Source organism: Ambystoma mexicanum, chromosome 3q, assembly GCF_040938575.1.
Source record: "Ambystoma mexicanum isolate Mex_15411 chromosome 3q, UKY_AmexF1_1, whole genome shotgun sequence".
Classification (NCBI taxonomy): Eukaryota; Metazoa; Chordata; class Amphibia; order Caudata; family Ambystomatidae; genus Ambystoma; species Ambystoma mexicanum.
Genome location: NC_090926.1, coordinates 1,037,782,555 through 1,037,802,584, shown reverse-complemented (window position 1 = coordinate 1,037,802,584; position 20,030 = coordinate 1,037,782,555). Strand labels below are relative to the sequence as shown.

The following is a 20,030-nucleotide window of genomic DNA, read 5'->3' as shown; positions in this document are numbered from 1 at the left end:
TACTTGTCTATGAGCGCGATAGAAATAAAATATCAATATCAATATCAATAATCAAAACGACTCAGGAAGTTGGCAAATGATGACTGTTTTAATGTCAATTATCTAAAACAGGGAGTACAACGGACATCAACGGGCGTCTCACAGCATGGTCTCAGTACTTTTCATAAAAAATGTACTTTTATAACAAGAACTCGTCATAGCTGACGTCAACCTACGTATTTGCTAACGACATCCTACGTGGCAAACTACAAAAACCTAGTGGCAAATGTGATAGGCTTACAGGAACATCTAAGTATAGGTTCCATAATAGTCTAAGAAAATGATAGGCTCTTCAACATCAGGTGGGGCAACTAAGCCCTCTCCTCAAACAGGTCACTATGAACATCACTAAATACACAATGTCCCATTGGTTACACAAACTATAGTGCCCTTAATTACGTGGCCCCCTATAATTGGTTAGCACTCTTTCATTCGTCAGTACTGTTCCACCCACATTAGCAGCACACAGGCTGGCGAGCTGGTCATAGCGATAGCTTCTCACCAATTAGCATATCATCTATCATCACCTCAGTGGTCTGCATGTCCATTAAGGGTTTGAACTTGGTCTTGGAAATGTTCCTTGCTCTGGAGAATTCAGGGGAGTAGAGGCACGCTCTGCCTCCCTTAGTAGGTGTGGTTCGTCATGTTTGTCCAGTTTCAACCCTTCATGTGACTGAAGACCACACATTTGAGCTGTGGTGTATTTGAAATACTATTGTTTGCGTTTATGTCTTCTGAACATGAGTTTCATTCTTTCACACGATTGTAACTAATGTCTGGTCATCCCAGTCATGAGCGGCCTTGGCTTCTTGGAGCTCATCCAGCCTCGCCCTTCTGAGATTCACCTCTGTAATTCGATTTCTTTTCTTACCTGCGACACACTATAAAAGAGGCCTTCCTTCTCTGTTCCAGCTCTGCTATAACACGTAGTGGAAGCATCCATTCTTTACTTATTCCTATATATGTATACGTTGGTGCATGCCGCAATCTATTCACTATAAAGCTAGCCTTGAGAATACTTTTTGTCTTCTTGTGTATCTTTGCATCTGTACATGTGTAAAATAACTTGATATCCTCATTGTTTTTGTAGCCTCCGCCTCTTCATCTTGAGCCCAAGATGTCGCTTGTTTTTGATACCTTCTTGATGCCTTATAGAATATCTACATTCTCTCGTCTCTGCATCTCTTCTGTGTACGTCAGTCTGGCTTTGTGTGACGTCACCAATCTGCTATTTCATTCATTTGTCCTGTTTCTTCTGAGATTTCATTCAAATGGCCATCATACTGTCATGTAGGCAAGTATGGCTTTCTCAATGGGAACCTTACTTCCAGGATTCTCCTTGGTATCGGTATTTTCACTGGTACTGCACGTGTTTCACACTCTGGTTCCCAACATATAGGGAATATGGGTGAGATGGTTGAGGAGGGAGTACTTGGCTCTTTCTCTACAACACTAATGGCTACCAAACAGGTGTACATTATCACATCTTGGGTAAAGGCTTCACACTGGACTAGATAATGACGTCCGACACATGATGGAAGTAGATTCAGATGCAAGGTTCACAGGTGGTGCCAAAAGATTACATGGTTCGCAAGGTTACCAAGCAGCGCTAGTTCAGGTCATTATACACAATGATTATAGAAAGCATAGATGAATGTACCCTACATACAACTGTGCTAACCCTTATCAGATGATGGCCTACTAGGGAGTGAGAAGCTGCACAGTGCACCCTGAAATCAATGTACTCACTTAGGGTCCTGCCAGTGCAGATGACACCGGCATCTTCAGCGTGGCTACAGTCATTCTTCCCCCAGCCTTTGGATTTGCACTGAGCCAGGGACGATTCAGTACCAGTGCATGCCACATCATCCAGCAGGATAGGACCCGTGCCTGTGGAGAGTGAGGCATGTATTAGAAGGTCAAGTGGAGATACTATTAGCAAAAAGATGGAAAGCACCATCGAAAGATTGAATACCATTCTTAATCCCCATTCCTAGACTAGCTCAACCCTCCCACACTCACTCAGCTCTTACAGGATCACTTAGCTCTCCTAGACCCACTATGCACTCCCTGAAGCACTAGGTTCCTGATAGTGAACAATCTTTTCAGCTAGTGATAATGCCAGACTCAGTCAGATTTGAACAGACTCCAGATTTACTGCATTAAGATAATATTCAAATTCACTCTTCTCTTGAAAAATCTCAAATTGCTTGGGTCTTGATAAATCCTAGATCCACCAAGCTCTTGACAACTCCCACATTCTCTCGTATCTTGATAAAACCCACACTCACTCAGTTCTTGATAAAAACCACATGCACTCATCTGATGAAAAAAAGATGTACCCCTCTCTTGAAACTGCTGAGACGCACTCATCTCTTCATACAGGATACTATCAACTCTAGAACATTTAACATCCACCCACCCCATCGGTCAGACACCACAGAACCTTCTTTTTCCAATTTCATTGTAGCATTGAACTTTGCATTGTATAGCCTTCTGCACTCCCCTGTTACTCACTTACCTTGTCCATACTTGCCACCCATTACAGCTTGTGTTGCATTCTCGAACCCTAGTGCTCGGCAGACCACGTCGGCATCCTTCAGATCCCAGTTGTCATCGCACACTGTGCCCCATTGCTCCCCATAGTACACCTCCACGCGACCCTCGGTGGACTGGCTGCCCCCAACCAATCGAACATCTCCATTCTTGAAAGCTACCGGAGAAAGAAAGATTGTGAAATGGGAAAGAGGAAGACCAGGGAATATGGTCTAGAGGGAACGATGCTTAAAAGGGGAATAGATGGAAATGGAACAATGGTGGAAACACAAAGGATTGCGGAAAGGGGAAGGTGACTACAGAGGATTGTAAAAAGAATAATATGGCGGAGGGTAACAGCAGAGAGAGATGCCAATATGAAAAGATCAACGTGATGGAAAGAGGATGAGGAAAGAATGGGGAAGGTGGCAAAAGCAGATGGCAGGAAAGAAGAAACATGTTAAAGGAGGACATTTGTATCAGAAGGGCCGAAAGGGATAGGTAAAGCAGAAACTGGCAGAAAGAGGAAACTGGCAGAAAGAGGAAAATATAGGAAATGGTGTAGATGGGGGAAACTGGCCCAAATGAGAAGATGGCAGTAAAACGTAGAAGGGGAAAGAAGATGATGACTGAAAGAAATAGTGGGAAAGGAAGACAGAGGAAAGTGAAGAAGTAAAGAAGGAGAGGCAATGAAAATAATAACATTGTGAAAATACCAAGATGTCATTTAGAGGACAATGCAAAAAATGGTGGAAAAGATGGAAATAAAAAAGTTTCAAAATGGGAAGTAGGCAAGGGAAAAATGACAGGAATGAGAGTTTGTCGAAAGGGGAAGAAGGAGTGTAGGCTTTATTTTTACCTGTTCTAACAGCACTGCAAGGGAGGACACAATGCAGCATTATCACGAAGATCTGCAGTTACCCCCTGATTCCACCGGCCATGTGCCCAACATCTTAAAAGCACAGCAGTGTATGGTTGGGGAACGTTTCCACCCTCTTTGGTAAAATGAAGGCTGGGAATGAAGCCAGAGTGAGGCCAGAATGGTGATCAGAGGCCAGGGCTAGGTGGGAAACAGGGTGCAGTGGTCAGGGGCAGATCATCAGCACAGTAGATTGTGACAGAGGTAACAGACTTGCAGTAAGAAGCCATCAGTGATTGGGGTGGGTAGAATAAAAAGGGGTGAATGGTGCCAGGTTAGAGATGGGTGGTGACAGGGTTTTGGGGAGGTTGGTGAGTAAAGGCCAGGGGCATAAGGTAAGCAGAGGTCAAGAGTGGGAGGTGAGCCAAGGTCATGGATGGGGTGGGTGGTGTACAGGGGTAGGGTTAGTTGTGATCATGGGTCAGAGGTTGGTGATGTCAAGTGATGTCTGAGGTCAGTAATAGGTGGTGCTAGCGGGCGTTGAGAAGAGATCAGGGGTCGGAATAAACAGTCGATGGTGAGATGAAGTGGAAGGAGTGAATGGTGATCAGGGGTAGTGATTTGGTAAGCAGAGAGCCGTGAGCATGCATTAGAGCTGTGTGGCAAACCTAGATCTAGGTGGGTGTCGAGCAGAAGTCAATGGTGGGTGGCTTGCAGAGATCAGGAGCATGTGTTGAGAAAAATATCAAGCAAGGTTGGTCAGAAAAGGTCAGTGGCTGTTGGTGACCAGTGGTCAGTGGGCGTGGGTTGTTAACACAGGTCAGGGTCTTGAAGGTGAGGGATGGGTGGTTAATGAGAGAAAGATGCCATTTTGGGATCTAAGTTCAGGGATGGATAGCGCGTAGCAGACTGCCGGGATAGGTGCTGGGGCCAAGGGCTATGGAGTCTGTGATGAGGATGGTTCATGGTACATGGGGTGCAAGTCAATGTGGTGTGTAAGGGCATGTATGCCCATAATGCATTAGATGCAGGGGTACACACTGGGTGGAGATTAAGAGTCAGTTATGTGTTTTTTACCGGATGTACAAAGGTTGCAGCATATGCATTTTGGCTATTGGAATAAACACAAGATATAGTCCTATCCAAATAAATGTCCTATCACAAACACAGAGATACCATTCAATGACAGTAAATAAATAATTTTGACTATAGAAACCACTTTCCAAGATGCAACTCTTCTGGGATTTTTCTGGGTACAGATTCTCATTGGTAGCCTGTGGTTCCCTCTGGGTACTAGTGGTTTATCCGAGCTTCCTGCTGTGGATGATCTGGCTTTCTTTGGCTCATACTGGCTGCCTTTGACTGCATATGGCTCAATCTGTTTTTAATGGGTTGGTTGAGTAGGTAGAGTAGAGAGGAAGCAGGCTTTAAATCGGGCTCGGAAAATGTGAAGGGTAGGAGAAGCTCTGACAGACAAAGGAAGTACATTACCTACGTTTGGCGCAAGGAGAGACAATGAACGGAATCGGGAGGCAGCACAGGAAGGTTTGGGAACAGTGGGTAGAAACTGGGGTGAAGGAGCCGGGAAGGAATGTAGAGACAGAGTAGAGACAAGTAAGGAGGGGTAAGGCCATGAAGAGCCTTGAAGACAATTAAATTAGAAGCCAGACGAAGATCAAACGGTAAGAGAGAAATTGAATGGGAAAATGTGAGAGCGAGGGAAGAGCTGAAAGAGAAGACAGATAGCGGAGTTACAGATTTTAAAGAAATGAGGTGGGAAGACGGGAGACGAACAAGAAGAGAAGAGCAGTAGTCACGACGGGAAAAAACAAGAGAAAATATAAGAAGCTTAGACGCATGAAAAGAAAGAATTGGACGAGAATAGCAGAGATTAAATAGATGAAGGCAACACGTACCAGCAGTATTAGAGATAGAAAAAAGGATAGAGATGAGTCAAAAGTAACCCCAAGGTTACGGGCAGAGCGGCGGAAAATGGAAGTAAGGTAGGGGAGAAAAAAGACTAGTGGGGGAACAGAGGGGGGAGGAAGTGGAAGGAAAGAAGAGGATTTGTGTCCCAGAAGGATTGAAATGGAGAAAATGTGATGACATCCAAGATTGTATTGCCGTAAAACAGGAGCAGACAGAGGAATTGAGAGAGTCAGAAAAGGAGAAAGATAAAAAAAGACTTGCGTATGATCTGCATAGCAGTGATTGGAGAGATTAAAGGAATTGATTACAGAAGAGAGAGGGAGAGTGTAGAGTGAAAAGAGTTACAGACCAAGAACTGAACCCTGCTGGACACCATGGTGAAGTGGCCGAGAGGAGGAAGTACGACCAGCTCATGAAACAGAATACAAGCGGTCATAAAAATAAAAGCAGAACAACCCGAGTATCCAAGGCAGGCTAGAGAAGAGAGGAGAGTTGGATGATCCACTATGTCAAAAGCAGCTGAGAGATCTGAGAGTATAAGAATGGATTACTGCTTATGGTGTTGTGCATTAAGAAGAGAGTAAGAGACATGCAGTAAAGCAGTTGCAGTAGAGTGAGAAGCAGGGAAACCCAATTGGAGAAGTGAGAGGATCGAGTGTTGAGTAAGAAAAGCAGAGACTTGGTTGGAGACAGCTCTTTCTAATAGTTTGGAAAGAAAAGTAAGAAGAGAAATTGGGCAAAAACTAGAGGAAGAAGTGGGATACAAGGAAGGCTTTTTAAGTATTGGAATGAAAATAGACCTTTTAAATGACATAGGAAAATGACAGTACAGGAGAGAAAGGATAAACAGGGACGTCAAATACGGAACAAGAGATGGATAGATACAAGATATAGGTAAGGAAGGAAGAGGATCAAGAGGTGATGCGGTGTGCTGAGCGTGTATGAGTAAAGAGGAAATGGTTGCCTGTAAAAGTCTGTGGCTGCTTGAAGCATACTCTGGCCACCTCTAGCTGCCTCATTCTGCCCAATGCTGACTCTGTCTGTCTGTGGTTTGGTCTGAGTTCCTGTTCTGCATTGGGGATGTCTTTAGCTAATTTGAGTTCCTTTGCCTGACAGGATAAGCTTGTGATTGACCTTAGTAGCTGAATTTACTTTTCTCAGTATTTCATCAACTCCATTCAATCTGCAAAGAGGGCAGCCTTATTCAGGCCCAATCATGGCATACCTCTCTGGAGAGTATGGTTACCCCTTCGTTCACATTAGCAATGGTGAAGGAGGTATATTAGCTATTGTTGTCTGTAAATCTTCATGATTAAAACACCTCCGTTTTCACTGCATTCCCCTGCCTCCTCCAGCTCAATTTGGAAAACTAAAGGAAAAATAATTATACATGCTCGCCCTGGCTCTCCCTCTCTGGAAACCTCTCAAAGAAAAAAGATATTTGGAAATATTTTGAATGTATGAACTAAAATATACTTCTCCTTGCTACCGGAAAATGTTTTCTCTGGGGTGTGTCAGTGTTGGTGCAACTTTTACGGTTACTTGGTAGAGTGCGAACAAAGACCAGTGAAGGCATCAAGGCGCTAGGTTAGAGAGAACGTGAGATGTCCAAGGGAAATAGTTAAAACAAGAAGATTTTTAGGTGTTTACAGAAAGGCAGAAACCTGGCAGTATTCTGCAATTCAGCTAGGAGATCATTCCAGAGAGTTGGACCTAGGACCGAGTACGAATTTCCTTCGGGCCAAGAACGTAGATAGCGAGGGATGCACAGAAGTGAGAGATTTGCTGAGCGGAGGTCTCTGCAGGGTTTGTCCTTAGCAAATTTGGATTGTAGGTATTCCGCTCCATTACCATGAATAGCACACTGAACAAGGCAAAGGGCTTAAAACACAATACACGTTTTTACCGGGAGCCAGTGAAGCTGGAGAAGTTCCGGGGAATTTGCCAATCTGTGGGCATTTAGAGCCAAGCGGGCAGTTGAATTTTGGGGGATCTGAAGGCAATGTAAAAGAAATTCAGGCTGGCCTAAAAAGATCCCATTGCAGTAGTCAATTGACCCCATAATAGAGGCCGTGACCACTTTGGCATGAGCGTTGTTAGGAAGAAATGGGAAAACCTTTCTTAACACTTTAAGTTTGGCAAAGCCCGTTTGGCAGATGGCAAACACTTGGGCTGACCTGGAACCAGAAGAGAGTATTTTTATGCATAGGCTCTTAACTATCGGAGCAGGTTCCGTACAGGTTCCAAGAGACAAAGGCCAGTATTCAGAGATCCAGGGGACTAGGGGGAAATAGAACCAACCAGTAACAGTTCGGTTTTGTCCCATTGAGTTTAAGCACATTTTCTGACATCCAGTCAGCAACAACGGAGAGACAGTTCTTTAGTTTAGAAGGGGGATCAGTAGATGAAGAATTGAGATGAAAGAGAATTTGAGTGCCATTGGCATAAGAGAAAAAATGAATGCCGTGACTGAAAATAAGTTTGGCAAGAGCCAGCATATATAGATTAAAGAGAAGAGGAGAAAGAGCTGAACCTGCGGACCCCACAATTCCGAGTATTGGAGGAGGAAGTAAAAGGAGGAACAGAGACCGCCTGGGTTCAGTTAGATAGAAAAGATGAGAACCACTTCAAAGGAACGGCCAGGATTCCGGCTTTGTGAAGGAGTTGGTGATGGTCTACAGTATCAAAAGCTGTGGAGAGATCAAGGAGAATAAGAACCCCAGTCTCTTCGCGGTCCTGAAGCAAGGCGATGTCATCAAGAAGCGAGACCACAACTGACTCAGTGCCCATCCAAGGGCAAATAGTAGCCTGGAAGCGGTGAAGAAGATGGTTGCTCTCAAGATAAGCAGAAAGCTACGGTATGACAATAGCTTCAAGCAGTTTCATGATGGCCTGGAAGAAGGGAAATCGCCCAATAGTTAGCACCCACGGCAGGATCTAGATGAGACTTTTTGAGAAGAGGGGAGATGACTGCATGTTTGAGAGAGTCAGGGATATGGCCGGTAGAGAGGGAATGGTGAAGGGCTGAAGTAAGCAGCGGGACAAGACTATGATAAAGAAATTGCAGAATTCAAAGGGGAATAGGGTCAGCGGGAAAAGCCGATTTAAGTTTGAGAAGGGCAGTAACAAAAATGGCTTCAGTCACGGTGCTAAACTGAAAAGCATTGGGAGAGACCGAGAGAGGAGAGATCTCAGAGAGAGTGTGAGAGATCCGTCTTTCATCATTAATCTGCTCTCGGATTTTGCAAATCTTTTCTTTAAAGAAGAGTGCAATTTGTTGACAATGTTTTTGATTGTGAAGAGTGGGATTAGGTGGGCGAATGGGAGAGGTCAATTCCTTCGCCCCCCGAAAAAGTTCAAAAGAGGAGCAAGAAGCGTTCATGATTCGATCAGAAAAAACATGTGCTTTGATTATTTTTATAGTGCTTTGATAGGTGTTTCGGGCTTCAACATAGGCTGGTTTAGCAGTGGGATCAAAGGAGGAAGGATGCCATCTGCATTCCGCTTGTCTGCATCTCTGTTTAAGTGAATGCAGTTCAGAGCAGTACCAGGCGGCAGATTTTTGGCCTGAGAAGTAGAGACCTTAGGGGGTGCCAAAGCATGCGCTGTGAGCTGTAGAGCCTCAATCAAGGAGTCACAAGGATTAGAGTCAGCTGTCAACTTAATGTGTATGATTCCATAGCTTTTAATGTATCCCCATCCACGTTTTGAAAGGGTTTTTTCCTAGCTTATCTATTGCCCAAATCTTTAAAGCATCCTGTCTGGTCTATAAATGCCTAGCAGGAGATGCGCCAGGCTACCTCAGTTTACGAATTACGAGACTGCTGCATAGGCGTACCCTACGGTCGAATAATAAGGACCTTCTGATTCAGCCAAGATTCTCTTTAAAGAGATGTGGAGGCTTCAATTTTAACATATGGGCACTGAGTATCTGGAATGATCTTCCACAGTCTCTTAAACAGCCCCCCTCTATTGCACAATTTAAGAAAGCCCTGAAGACATTTCTGTTCGATCGAGGGCGAGCTTAGGAACCATTCTCTCTCTTATTGACTCCATTCTACTGATCCAGGTCTCTCTTTATGTTTCTGTTTGTTTGTCACCATGTGAGCCCCCTGCGGGCTGCGGGTGGGCTGGCACTATATAAAAACATTTTAGAATAGAAAAGGTGTCCACGTTTTATAAGCCACTCAAATTACGATTTCTATTGCCTCTCGGCCCAATTGTGGAGCAAATGCATTCATCTTTCAAGCCCATTCTCTCTATTCTTGGCCTACAGACTATCCTGGGACTTTGGTCCTCAGGAGTATTCAATGTTGTAGATAGGAGCAGGTTGCCGAATACATTAACCTGCTTTCCAAAAAGCTCGATGGGTTTCACCCTGCGACCACTTGTTAGTCTAACTAGGCAACTGCAGCTCAGGGAAGGGTTGGATGGTGCAGATTTATATGCAGAGTATTCCAAGAGGAGCCCAATAACTGCTTAAGAAGGGCCCAGTCTCCACAACAAGCCCGGGATCCTCAAGAGTTTACTGGCATGACACAATGGCTGCTCAGGCAGCGGCATTAGGGCTGCATCCACAGCGGGAAACGTTAAGGAGGCCGTACTGTGTAGTAGTAGTTAAGCACTATACAGAACACAAACATTGTTTCCTTTCCATCTAGGGCCAGACATCACATATTTACTTGATGTTAATTCTGTCCATCCTACTCCCTTGCCTTTTGCTACAAACAGCATTTACCTCTCACACCTACTTCTCTTGGATTATGCCACCTTCTGAGTGACTTGACACTCCCAGAATTATTATTCAAAATTGTTCCTGTGGTAACATAAATAGACACGGCAGGTACTCAAAGTCTTCATATCTACCAGAATTGCCGGAGCACACTCTCAAACCCCGCATGCAAAACTTGATCTCCATCTTATAATACTCTAAATGTACCTTGGAAACCCATAGAGTATATTAACTCAACACAGTGTTGCATCTATCTGGAAGATAGCCATATATAACTGATGAACCCACATCCATACTAATTAAACCATTTAGTCCTGTTTAATTTCCTCCCTTTGTCTGCAAACTCCTTTCCTACTTTCTCTCCCACTTACCACACCCTTACTCATGCTATTCTTCCCAAGAGACAGAGGACTGGTGGACCCATGTGAGGGCACAATAAGCCTTGGAGAAGGATTTGGCACTTTGAAACTACTCCAGTGGTGATTCGGTGCTGTAGAAAAGCAAAGTAGCATAACAGAGTGCTTGGATAACTTTGCTCCCCCTTGCACTTCCTCTGTTTCTGATAGGATTTCGTCACTACCCATTAGGCATCTGCATCACTGGCAAGCATTGCATTTATATTCACATCTATCCGCGCTTATGAACCAGGACCATAACTCACTGAGACCTTCTCAGCTGGATGTTTAGCAGCTTGCCATCCTCAGAGAGTTTCACTGCATCATTGTTCTCTCACAGCCTCGCTCAGACCCTTCACTCTCAGGACAGACACCTGCTTGGCCAACACCCTTGCGCTAAGGCCCTCACAGGCCTAGACTGATGACATAATATCCTCGAATGACCTCACCTGTACTGAGACCGTAGGCCATGAAAAACAGCGTGATCCAGAGTGGCAGCAGGCGCCCAATCATTCTGCTGAAATCCATCTGTGAAGGAAAAAGAATAGAGAAAAGAAGGGTTTTTCCTCTGCACCACCAATTTGGACCATGGCAGCCGTTGTACTTAGCCCTCATTGCTCCTTTATGGCATCTTGTTATGGCAGCCTTTCTTTCAAGACGGTACACTCTAAGCCAGGGATTTGAACCTGAGGCTCTCCAGATGTTTTGGACTAGGACTCCCATGATTTCTCACCATTGACTATGACGGCTAGTGTTGATGGGGTTTGTAGTCCAAGACAACTGGAGAGACAAAGCTGCATTCAATTCTCTAAGTAATATGTGGGATTCCAACTATGGCAGATGTAAGGATGCATTCAACACGAATCAGACAATTCGTCACACCACTCACCCTAAGACGACATGGCTAACCACTCTCCTCTTCCTCGCCTACATTTATCCTTAATTGCCACCCATCCAAGCCCGGGGAGCTTTCAAACCTTAGAACACTACGGACCAAGTTGGTGGCTCACCGAATCTGTTAGAATACACTGTAACTTGTGCCTGCCATGTTTGTTAACAGTAGGGCAGTATGTATAACCGAGGCAAAGAGACCCCAGAGGCAAAAATCAACTCTGAAAGGAGTGGCTTTCACACACCACGCCCCAAGGCCCACCTGGACCCCCAATAGGGAAACACAAAAGCGGCTTCCCGTGATAACTACCAACTCCAAGCACCAGGAGTCTATGTAGATTTCACTTTATAAATAGCGGCAAAAATAAGTATCAAAAGTACAGAAGTCTTGGTTTTGCGTCATTAGCGCCACACTATTTAATAGAACATTTGTATTATGCAAATGAACCGGCAAAGGTCAAACAGGGCAGGTAGCAATAGCCGGCATTCACCTCCACAAAGGGAGGGCCTTCTGCCCCCAGGCACACGAAGAAGAAAAAGTACCACGATGCTGGTGCAGCTCCAGTCATAGCTGTGTGAAACCGGTGGCCTCATGGCCTTGTTTTGGGCCCTCTGAACAACCCTTCAAAGGTCGGGGATGGACGTTTGTACCTGGCTTTTCCGGAGACTGCAGTGGCGGCTCTCTGTGAGAAGTACTTCTAGCCAGAAGGGTTGCTGGGGAGAGTATGGGAGGCAGGGGGGCTGTAGACCCAGGTCTTTTGGTTGTAGCCCTGAATAGAAGCTCAGGGGCTGCAACCAAAAGGCTAGCTAGCCCTGTGTCCCGACAGTACGAAATTAGTGTATCCCCGGATCTTTTTCAGATCTAGCAGCACCCCTGCTTCTAGCCCTGCCTTTCGACAAACATGACATTCCATTTACCCCATGTGTGCAAAATCAATCACCCTCGCCTGAAAGGATTTCCAACGAAAGATACCTCTTATGTGCACCAAAGCAACCTTCATATGCCCACACGCAACTCGGCCAGTGTAACTCTATTCTGCCCGGCAGAACCCCTTCTGGTCTTGACTGACAGAGCTCCGCCAACACAAAACAATTTGCACTCCCTGACACTATACCACCGGGACCCACACATATCTCGATCAGTGCTCCTCAATCCTGTGTGACCTTCACAATGGTCTGTAAAAGATCAGTGTCCTGACCCGCACTCTGTGTCCTGACCCACACTCTCTTATTCCTGTGATGGGCTGACATATGGCTTTGCAGATGAAACTCAGAGATTGACCTTTGACCTGTCTGCTTCCTTTGACACTGTATATCCCTCTGAACTCATTCGTACTCTCTAATTTCTTGGGATTTGTGATCAAGCCCTTGCCTGGATTGTATTCTATCTGGAACCTTGCGAATTCTCTGTCTCCTGGAGCAATACCTATCAACTCACTCCTCTAACTGTTGGTGTCCATAAGGCTCTGTCTTGGGTCCCCTCCTTTGGGTTCTCATATCAACTCTTTGCGGACGACACCCAAATCTTCTTCTCTTTTCCTGAACTCTCCTCAGATCTCTCTATCAAAATTTCAAACTGTCTCTCTGCTATTCAATATTTGATGGCTTCCCACTCTGTGATGTTAAACTCTACCAAAACAAAGGTGCTCTTCTTCCCAGCCAAACACTCTCTCTCTTCTCTTCTTCTGTCTATCCAGTTCTCACCGACACGCTCCCCTACTCTTTTTCATCTTGAAACCTCTGCGTCATGACACTTCTCACAACTTCTCTATCTATATTTCCAAAATTGCAAAGGCGGCTCTCCTTAACCTCCTAAATATTAGAGAAATCAGGCACTCCTTCCTTTCAATACCGCCAAGTATCTCTTAACCACTCTTGTCTTCTCTAAACGGGATTACTGTGCCAGCATCCTCTTTGGTCTCCCCAACTATACGTTCTGTCCTCTCAACAAGATTATGAACTTCGCTACCAGGACTCTCTTTGAACTCCCTCACTTCACACCTACTTCCTTGTACCATTATCAGGTTGGATGGCTGATGATGCAAAACAGGGCTAGATTTCAATTTCGTTTCCTGGTTCCGAAATCTACCCCATGTTAAGACACCATCATATCTATCCTCCTCTTTCTAACTCTACTAGCATTCTAGTAATCTCTGCTCTGCCTCCTTGGCTGTCCTGGTGGCATCTCGCCCTCCCTGTCGTTTCTCTCGCTTTTCCGCTCTTTCTCTCTTCATGTTCCACTTGCATGAAATTCTCTTCTTCCGGACATTCAAGAAACAGTCCACATCAATTTGTTCAAAACCAGACTAAAAGCCTACCCCCTTGCCTCCGAGTTATCCTCTGAACCTACCTCGCATCTGCCTGCTAGCTAACCATTTTCCCTCACCTCTAACCTGCCTCTGTCCCTCACTTTCTCTGTCACCACTCCAGCACTTCACCCATCATGGTCACATCCCTAACACAGCTGGCCGTAATGCCTACCTGCACTTAAAAATGTCTAATGTTGATTGTCCTTAATCTTGGGAAGTCCAGTCATGTAGTGTCCCTGGTGACTGTTCCATTTGCTCAGCTCCACAACCTGGTCATAATGTCACTCCAGCTCACCACTTTTTAAGAAGCTCACTGCTTCCCACCAAACCTGATTTCCTATCTATTCTACATTCTTTTGTGATCAAAAGAGCATTGTTCCTCCCTATATATAAATAAATTAAAAAATAAAAATGTTATATTAAGTCATTTTCTAACTGTAGTCATTTCTGAGCAATGGGTCAATCAGAGTTATTTTTAGTTGTGGCTACCAGGTGGCACATAAAAGCCGAAACTATTTAATTTGCGTACAACTTGGAATTCGGGGGAGACGCACACAGCTTGTGGGTGTTTGCTTATTTACCTACTTATTGGTTGCTCATGGCCATGGTAATGCCTGTTGCCATTCCAACCCACTGCCCGCTCTTCCCACCCAAAACACAACCTCGCGAGATTTCTTTGAGCCAGCTCTATCAAGCAATAACACAAACTTTGGCCTAACTGTGCTATTTCTAAGTGGTTTGCTGAGAGTTAATGGCTTAATTGCAGCTGTAAATGCTCCTTTGGTGCAATAACAATGTCTTAACGAGGGGTGCCTTCAACCACTTGATTTACATCTCTTCTTTGCAATCCTGTTAAAAACAAGGATTATCAAAACCAAACGTTCTGGCTGGTGTATGGATATTAGACAGGCATTTACCAGGGACTGCCCTCCTGGGCCCAGGGAATTGCATCATTTTCCAGCTGTTGCCATCTTATGGCCAGGAAATAAATGTCATATAAATATAGTATGGCCACAAAGGAGAACCTGTTCTTCGCTTTTATCACTCACGCTGTGTGCTAAACCTAGAGCGGAACACATTGGAGCACTTTGCATTGGAAAGAGGGAAATTGCACCTCCTGCCCCTGTTGCAGCATTTACTGCAGAACAATTGTCCAGTTAATTAACGAGTTACATGTGTTGTGCCTGGTTCTCAAAGACAGTGCACGCAAACGAGATGCATACACAGGTTTACTAATTATGAAACATGCTCAATCTTGTGTTTGTGCAATTGTACATTGGAACATATAGGAAACAAGATATATATATATATATATATATATATGCACGCGCGCGCACCATAGCCAAGTTGGTCTGTGGGGTGTTGCCACTGCAACTGGGGTTCTCAACCGCACGAGAAATGGTTTCACCTTTACTTTCCAAATGGAAGGATTTCGGTGATATGTTGCCAGAGACTGCGAAATGAACCTTGCTGCAATAGTGAACACATGCAGCTCCGACTGCATTGCAGCAATTGCATCAGTGGTGCTGACTACGCGGGGGCTGGTGCCAACTCAGTGTTACTCATTGTTGTTATGGGCCTTAGGGCGTGCAGGGGCCCCACTCGCACACACACACACACGTAGGCAGGCACACCGAGAGAGGACGCCGGAGACGTGTTTCTGCTCCAGTCGCCGGCGCGAACTGCCGGCGCACCGCCTTTAATAATACATGCGCATGCGCAAGCCTCGCTGCGGCTCGCGCATGCGAACACAATCGTGATTGCTACGCAACATCCCTCCTTTTCCCCCCAAAACAAAATCAACATTCTCAAACATGGGGACCAACAGGGTCCATCATAACTTTCACAATGCCTCTGCCTTAATTATGAGGTAGGGTCCATGATGAAGTCTTGGAACCTCAGCGGTGGCTTGCGCCCCACCCGGCTCGGGACCTGCGTGCTCCGGCGTCGAGGTCCTCGGGTGCCGCCAGAGCTTCTGGTTGCCCGTCGTCTTCCACCGGCACTCCCGTGATCGGGTCGGGGTCATCTCTGACGGCTGCTTCAGGGGTTGCAGTCTCTATGCGCTTGAAGAATGAAATATTTCTGGTGACAGTCCCTCTTGCATTGGCGGCTGTGATCATCGACCCTTTGACGTGGGTCACGCCCAGTGGTTGTGGTTCATATGGCAGTGATAACTTCCCCTCTGGCTTCCTGTTGCGCACCAGCACGGTGTCCCCTATAGCGATCGCACTCTTGGGTAGTCTCCGCCGTGTGGTCTCTTTCTCATTCGGAGTGGCCCTCGCTGCACGCACGTTGCGGTTGTCGATCTCTCCTGGTGGTCTTCCTTCAACTTTAGATAGTAGGCCTCTTGGTATTCTTTTGAAAAGGGCTTCTGCGGGTGCCACTCCGGTGGACTGGTGTGGGGTTGTGCGATACTCTCTGAGGAACTCGACCAGATTTCGCCGGAGGTCTTCTCCCCCATTCACCGATATGCGGAACACTTTGTTAAGCGTTCGCATAAATCGCTCCACCTCGCCATTTGCTCTCCGCCATAGTGGGCTTATTTTGCGATGTTTTATTCCCCTGTCCTCACAGTATTGAGCAAAATGTTGGCACTGAAACGGTGACCCATTGTCCGAGCAAATTTCGAGAGGGAATCCATGTGTGGCGAATATTTTGTCCATGGCCAAAATGGTGTGGTCGCTGGATGTGGATTCGACCAATTCCACCTCTGGGTATCGTGACCACTGGTCTGTCGCCACCAGAAAGTATAAACCTCGGCCCGTGGATCCGAAGTCCGCGTGCACTGTCCCCCATGGGCGGTCACTACTCTCCATGGCCTGAATGGGTGGCGCCTTCTCCACAGGGCTTGCGGCTTGACATGGGATGCAGGCCTTCACAAATTTCTCCACCCTTCCTTCCAGATCTGGAAACCAAACTTTCAACCTGAGGCGAGCTTTCATCTTGGCCATTCCTTGATGTCCCTTGTGGGCTAGCTGTAGGACTTTCTCAACTAACACCCCTGGTATTACGATCTGGTGCCCTCTTAGCAGTTTTCCATCATCCGCCACCGACAGTTTGTGGCGTGCCTTCCAGAGTGCCTGCAGATCTCTTTGTGCTTCCGCAGTCCTTCGGGAGTTGTCTAGGAGGACCTCCCGCCATTCTCCTGTGTTCACCGCACCTTTTATTTTGCGGAATGCTTCATCGCTATTGGACTCATCTGCAATTTCCTGACGCGTCAGGGCAACAGGCAGTGCTGCCTCCACTACTAGATGTACGGCTTCTACGCAGTCCACCACCTCCAGTGAGTCCCTGGGCCTCCCGGTGCCCGGATGGCGCGACAGGTAGTCCGCCGGGTTGTGTGTCCCTGGTCGATATAGCAATTTGACCCCATATTCCATGAGGGCCAACATCCGCCTTTCTATGCGCGGAGGTGGTTTGGACGATGTTCCAGACAGTATTGGGATGAGGGGTTTGTGGTCAGTCACCACAACAACTGGCTTCCCTAGAATGTATATTCTGAAATGTTTACACCCCCATAGTATGGCCAAGGCTTCTCGCTCTATTTGGGAGTAGCACCTCTCAGTGTCGGTCAGGGCCTTGCTGGCATAGGCGATGGGCCTCATGGTCCCTTGTTGGTCTGCTTGCATGAGGACTGCTCCCAGTCCTACCGGGCTAGCATCAACTACGATCTCCGACTCGCGACCGGGGTGGAAGTATGCCATTGTTTCTTGCTCCGACAGGGCATGTTTGATGGTGGTGAACGCTCTTTGTTCCTTCCCTGTCCATGTCCACGCCACATCATTTCTGGTGAGCGCCCTCAGTGGTTCTGATAGGGAGGCTAGATCTCGGATAAAACGGCCACAATAGTTGACCATCCCTAAGAAACTTCTTACTTCGGCTGGGGACGCTGGTGGTGATGCATCTCGGATGTCTTTTACCTTCTCCGGATCCGGGGAAATCCCTCCAGCATGAAATATAAATCTGAAAAATTCAAGCCTGTCCTTCAGAAATTCGCATTTCTCCTTGTGTAGGGTTAAACCGACACTGCATAGTCTTTCCAGAGTGTGCTCGAGGCGCTTCAAGTGTTCTGCTTCTGATTTCGCGTAAACTAGGATGTCATCTGACATGTTGATGACCCCTTTTAGTCCTGACAGTGCCCCTCTGATGGCATTCTGAAAGACCTCTGCTGCGGATGAGATCCCGAAGCTGAGTCTTTTGTACTGATACAACCCCTTGTGGGTCGGAAAGGTCGTAATATACCTGGACTCGGGGTGGAGTTCCAACTGGTGGTAGCCTGACCTTAGGTCTAGCTTCGAGAAGACCCTGGCTCCCTGGAGCTCTCCGACGATGTCATCTAGGGTCGGTGTGAGATGGCGTTCCCGTTTGATCGCTACATTGGGCAGCCTCATATCTACGCAGATGCGTACTGCCCCTGGTTGTTTCGGCTTCGGGGCCATGTAGGGGAGGAGTGGTCCAAAAGACCCCCCCTGGCCTACATCTCCACCCCAGGTGAGGGCCATGGCTCATCGGGCGTCCCCTCCTTACCACCCGGGCCCAGGTGGTGGATGGCTCACCTGCTAAAGACATTGCCCACACGTATTGAATTTAGCTAGGCCTCAGAAACCATTTTGTCTAATAAAGATGGTGTGAGCGTGGCGCACTGCAGCGCGACCCCCACCCTTGGAGAGTTTCAATTATCCCTGTCGCCGCAGCACCCTGGCAGATCCGCTGTGAGCACGTTCCCACGAACAGGACGGACATGAGCTACCATAAGATACTAACACTGTAACATTTCACCGTCCGCAGTGTATCACTGCTCCCAGAGTGACCCGGTCAGCGAGGCCTGGGTGATGGGAAGATCTGTAGAACGGTCATCCGATGAAAGCAGAAAGGTACCCAAATATGAATGTCAAAAACCACTTTTAACACGTATATCCTTTCCATACAACCACTTTTACTAAAGAAACCTGTAAAATTGTGTATGACACCAGCCATGAAGGACCCACACACCTGCAGGGGTGTGCAAATGATAAACGCATTCCGGGGGAGTGTTCCTTATATGTATCATTGAAAACCGTACACCCAGCGGCCCCGCGCCATAACTGAACTAATGCTGCTAGAGTACACAAGAAAACGAATGTAACCATAGAGGGGGCACATGTGAAGGGTGTGCGAGAATGCACTCGTCACGCGTGTATGTCTAAACCCCTTACATGCCACCACCGTCACATATGGTGGCGGGTCACTTTCTATGTACTCCACCAACCTCAATACTACCTCACTTACTGCAAATGTATATGCATATAGCTAAATATTGTAATTGTTGAAACATAGTGTACGAATAAGGTGCTCAGACTGGATATAATTGAAACGCCTCTAGCAAAATGAAATGTATGTTTTCAAGTAATTCAAACAAATATTATAAAGTGTTCTAATGATTGTGATGTTTTCGCCTCCAAAAACCGGCAACACACAAGGAAGATACCTTTGTAAATATGTGCAAGGCCATTTCCCTTCCCACCCTGCGGAGACTGCCAAACATGAGAGCAGAGGCCCGCGCCGCGCTGCCCCACCTCCCCCAACTAGACTGGAGCCGCTTCAAAGATGTGTAGCCCCCTCTGCAGCACCCAAGGCCACGGGCCGCCACCTGCATTATTTACAGCACAGCAGTAAACCTCTGCCTGAACCCACACTTCCAAAGGCGCCCCCTCGTAAACCCCACAACCCACCTGATCATCTTAGACTTATGGCCCTGTGCAATCAGGACACCCAACACTGTGGCAACACACAGCGGCACATTTATAACCACATCTAACAAGACAGGGGGGCTTGTACCGTCCGTCCCATGCCCTGAAGCTTAGCCCCTCAACCTATGGCTCCGGTCAACAGGACACTGGTAACCATGCCCTGACGAATGACCATTAGACCCCTCACAAGGTGCATTCCTCCTGTGTTGCATTAACCTGTAGAATAACCTATTGGAAGATTTACTAAAGAAGATAATATTGCAATGACTGAATGACTGCGGTGTGCATGGCCTAGGGCAAATAAGTCAGGAAACGACATTCATCTCTGACACTGGCCGCGATGGCACAACAGCACCGCCCGGATGAACTCTGCCAACCTGCCAGGCCCAGCCCAACCCACGAGGCTGACCAGTGACGTTCTCCAGCTACGGCCAACCACATCGCAGCAGCACCTATAGTTAGTCATCGCCACCCAATCCCATTGAACTTGTGCCCCCTATAGTATGTAGGTTCTTATGACGTTTTTTGTAAATATATACGCCTGTCTTTGCTATTGTCAGACAGAGCGCTCTCGGAGTTTGCAGAGTTCTTTGCATGCCATATTCTGATTGA

General features: G+C 46.6%; 1 protein-coding gene across 1 annotated transcript in view; it reads right to left on the bottom strand.

The window, feature by feature from the left end:
* Positions 1-20,030, bottom strand: part of LOC138583199 (galectin-3-binding protein-like) — a 64,252-nt gene that overhangs the window by 31,061 nt on the left and 13,161 nt on the right. Inside the window, exons 2-4 of the mRNA XM_069655225.1 lie at positions 10,939-11,017; positions 2,561-2,752; positions 1,789-1,929 (exon numbers count right to left, since the gene is read on the bottom strand). Of these exons, the coding sequence (XP_069511326.1) occupies positions 1,789-1,929; positions 2,561-2,752; positions 10,939-11,017 (412 nt within the window). The remainder of the gene's footprint in view (positions 1-1,788; positions 1,930-2,560; positions 2,753-10,938; positions 11,018-20,030) is intronic.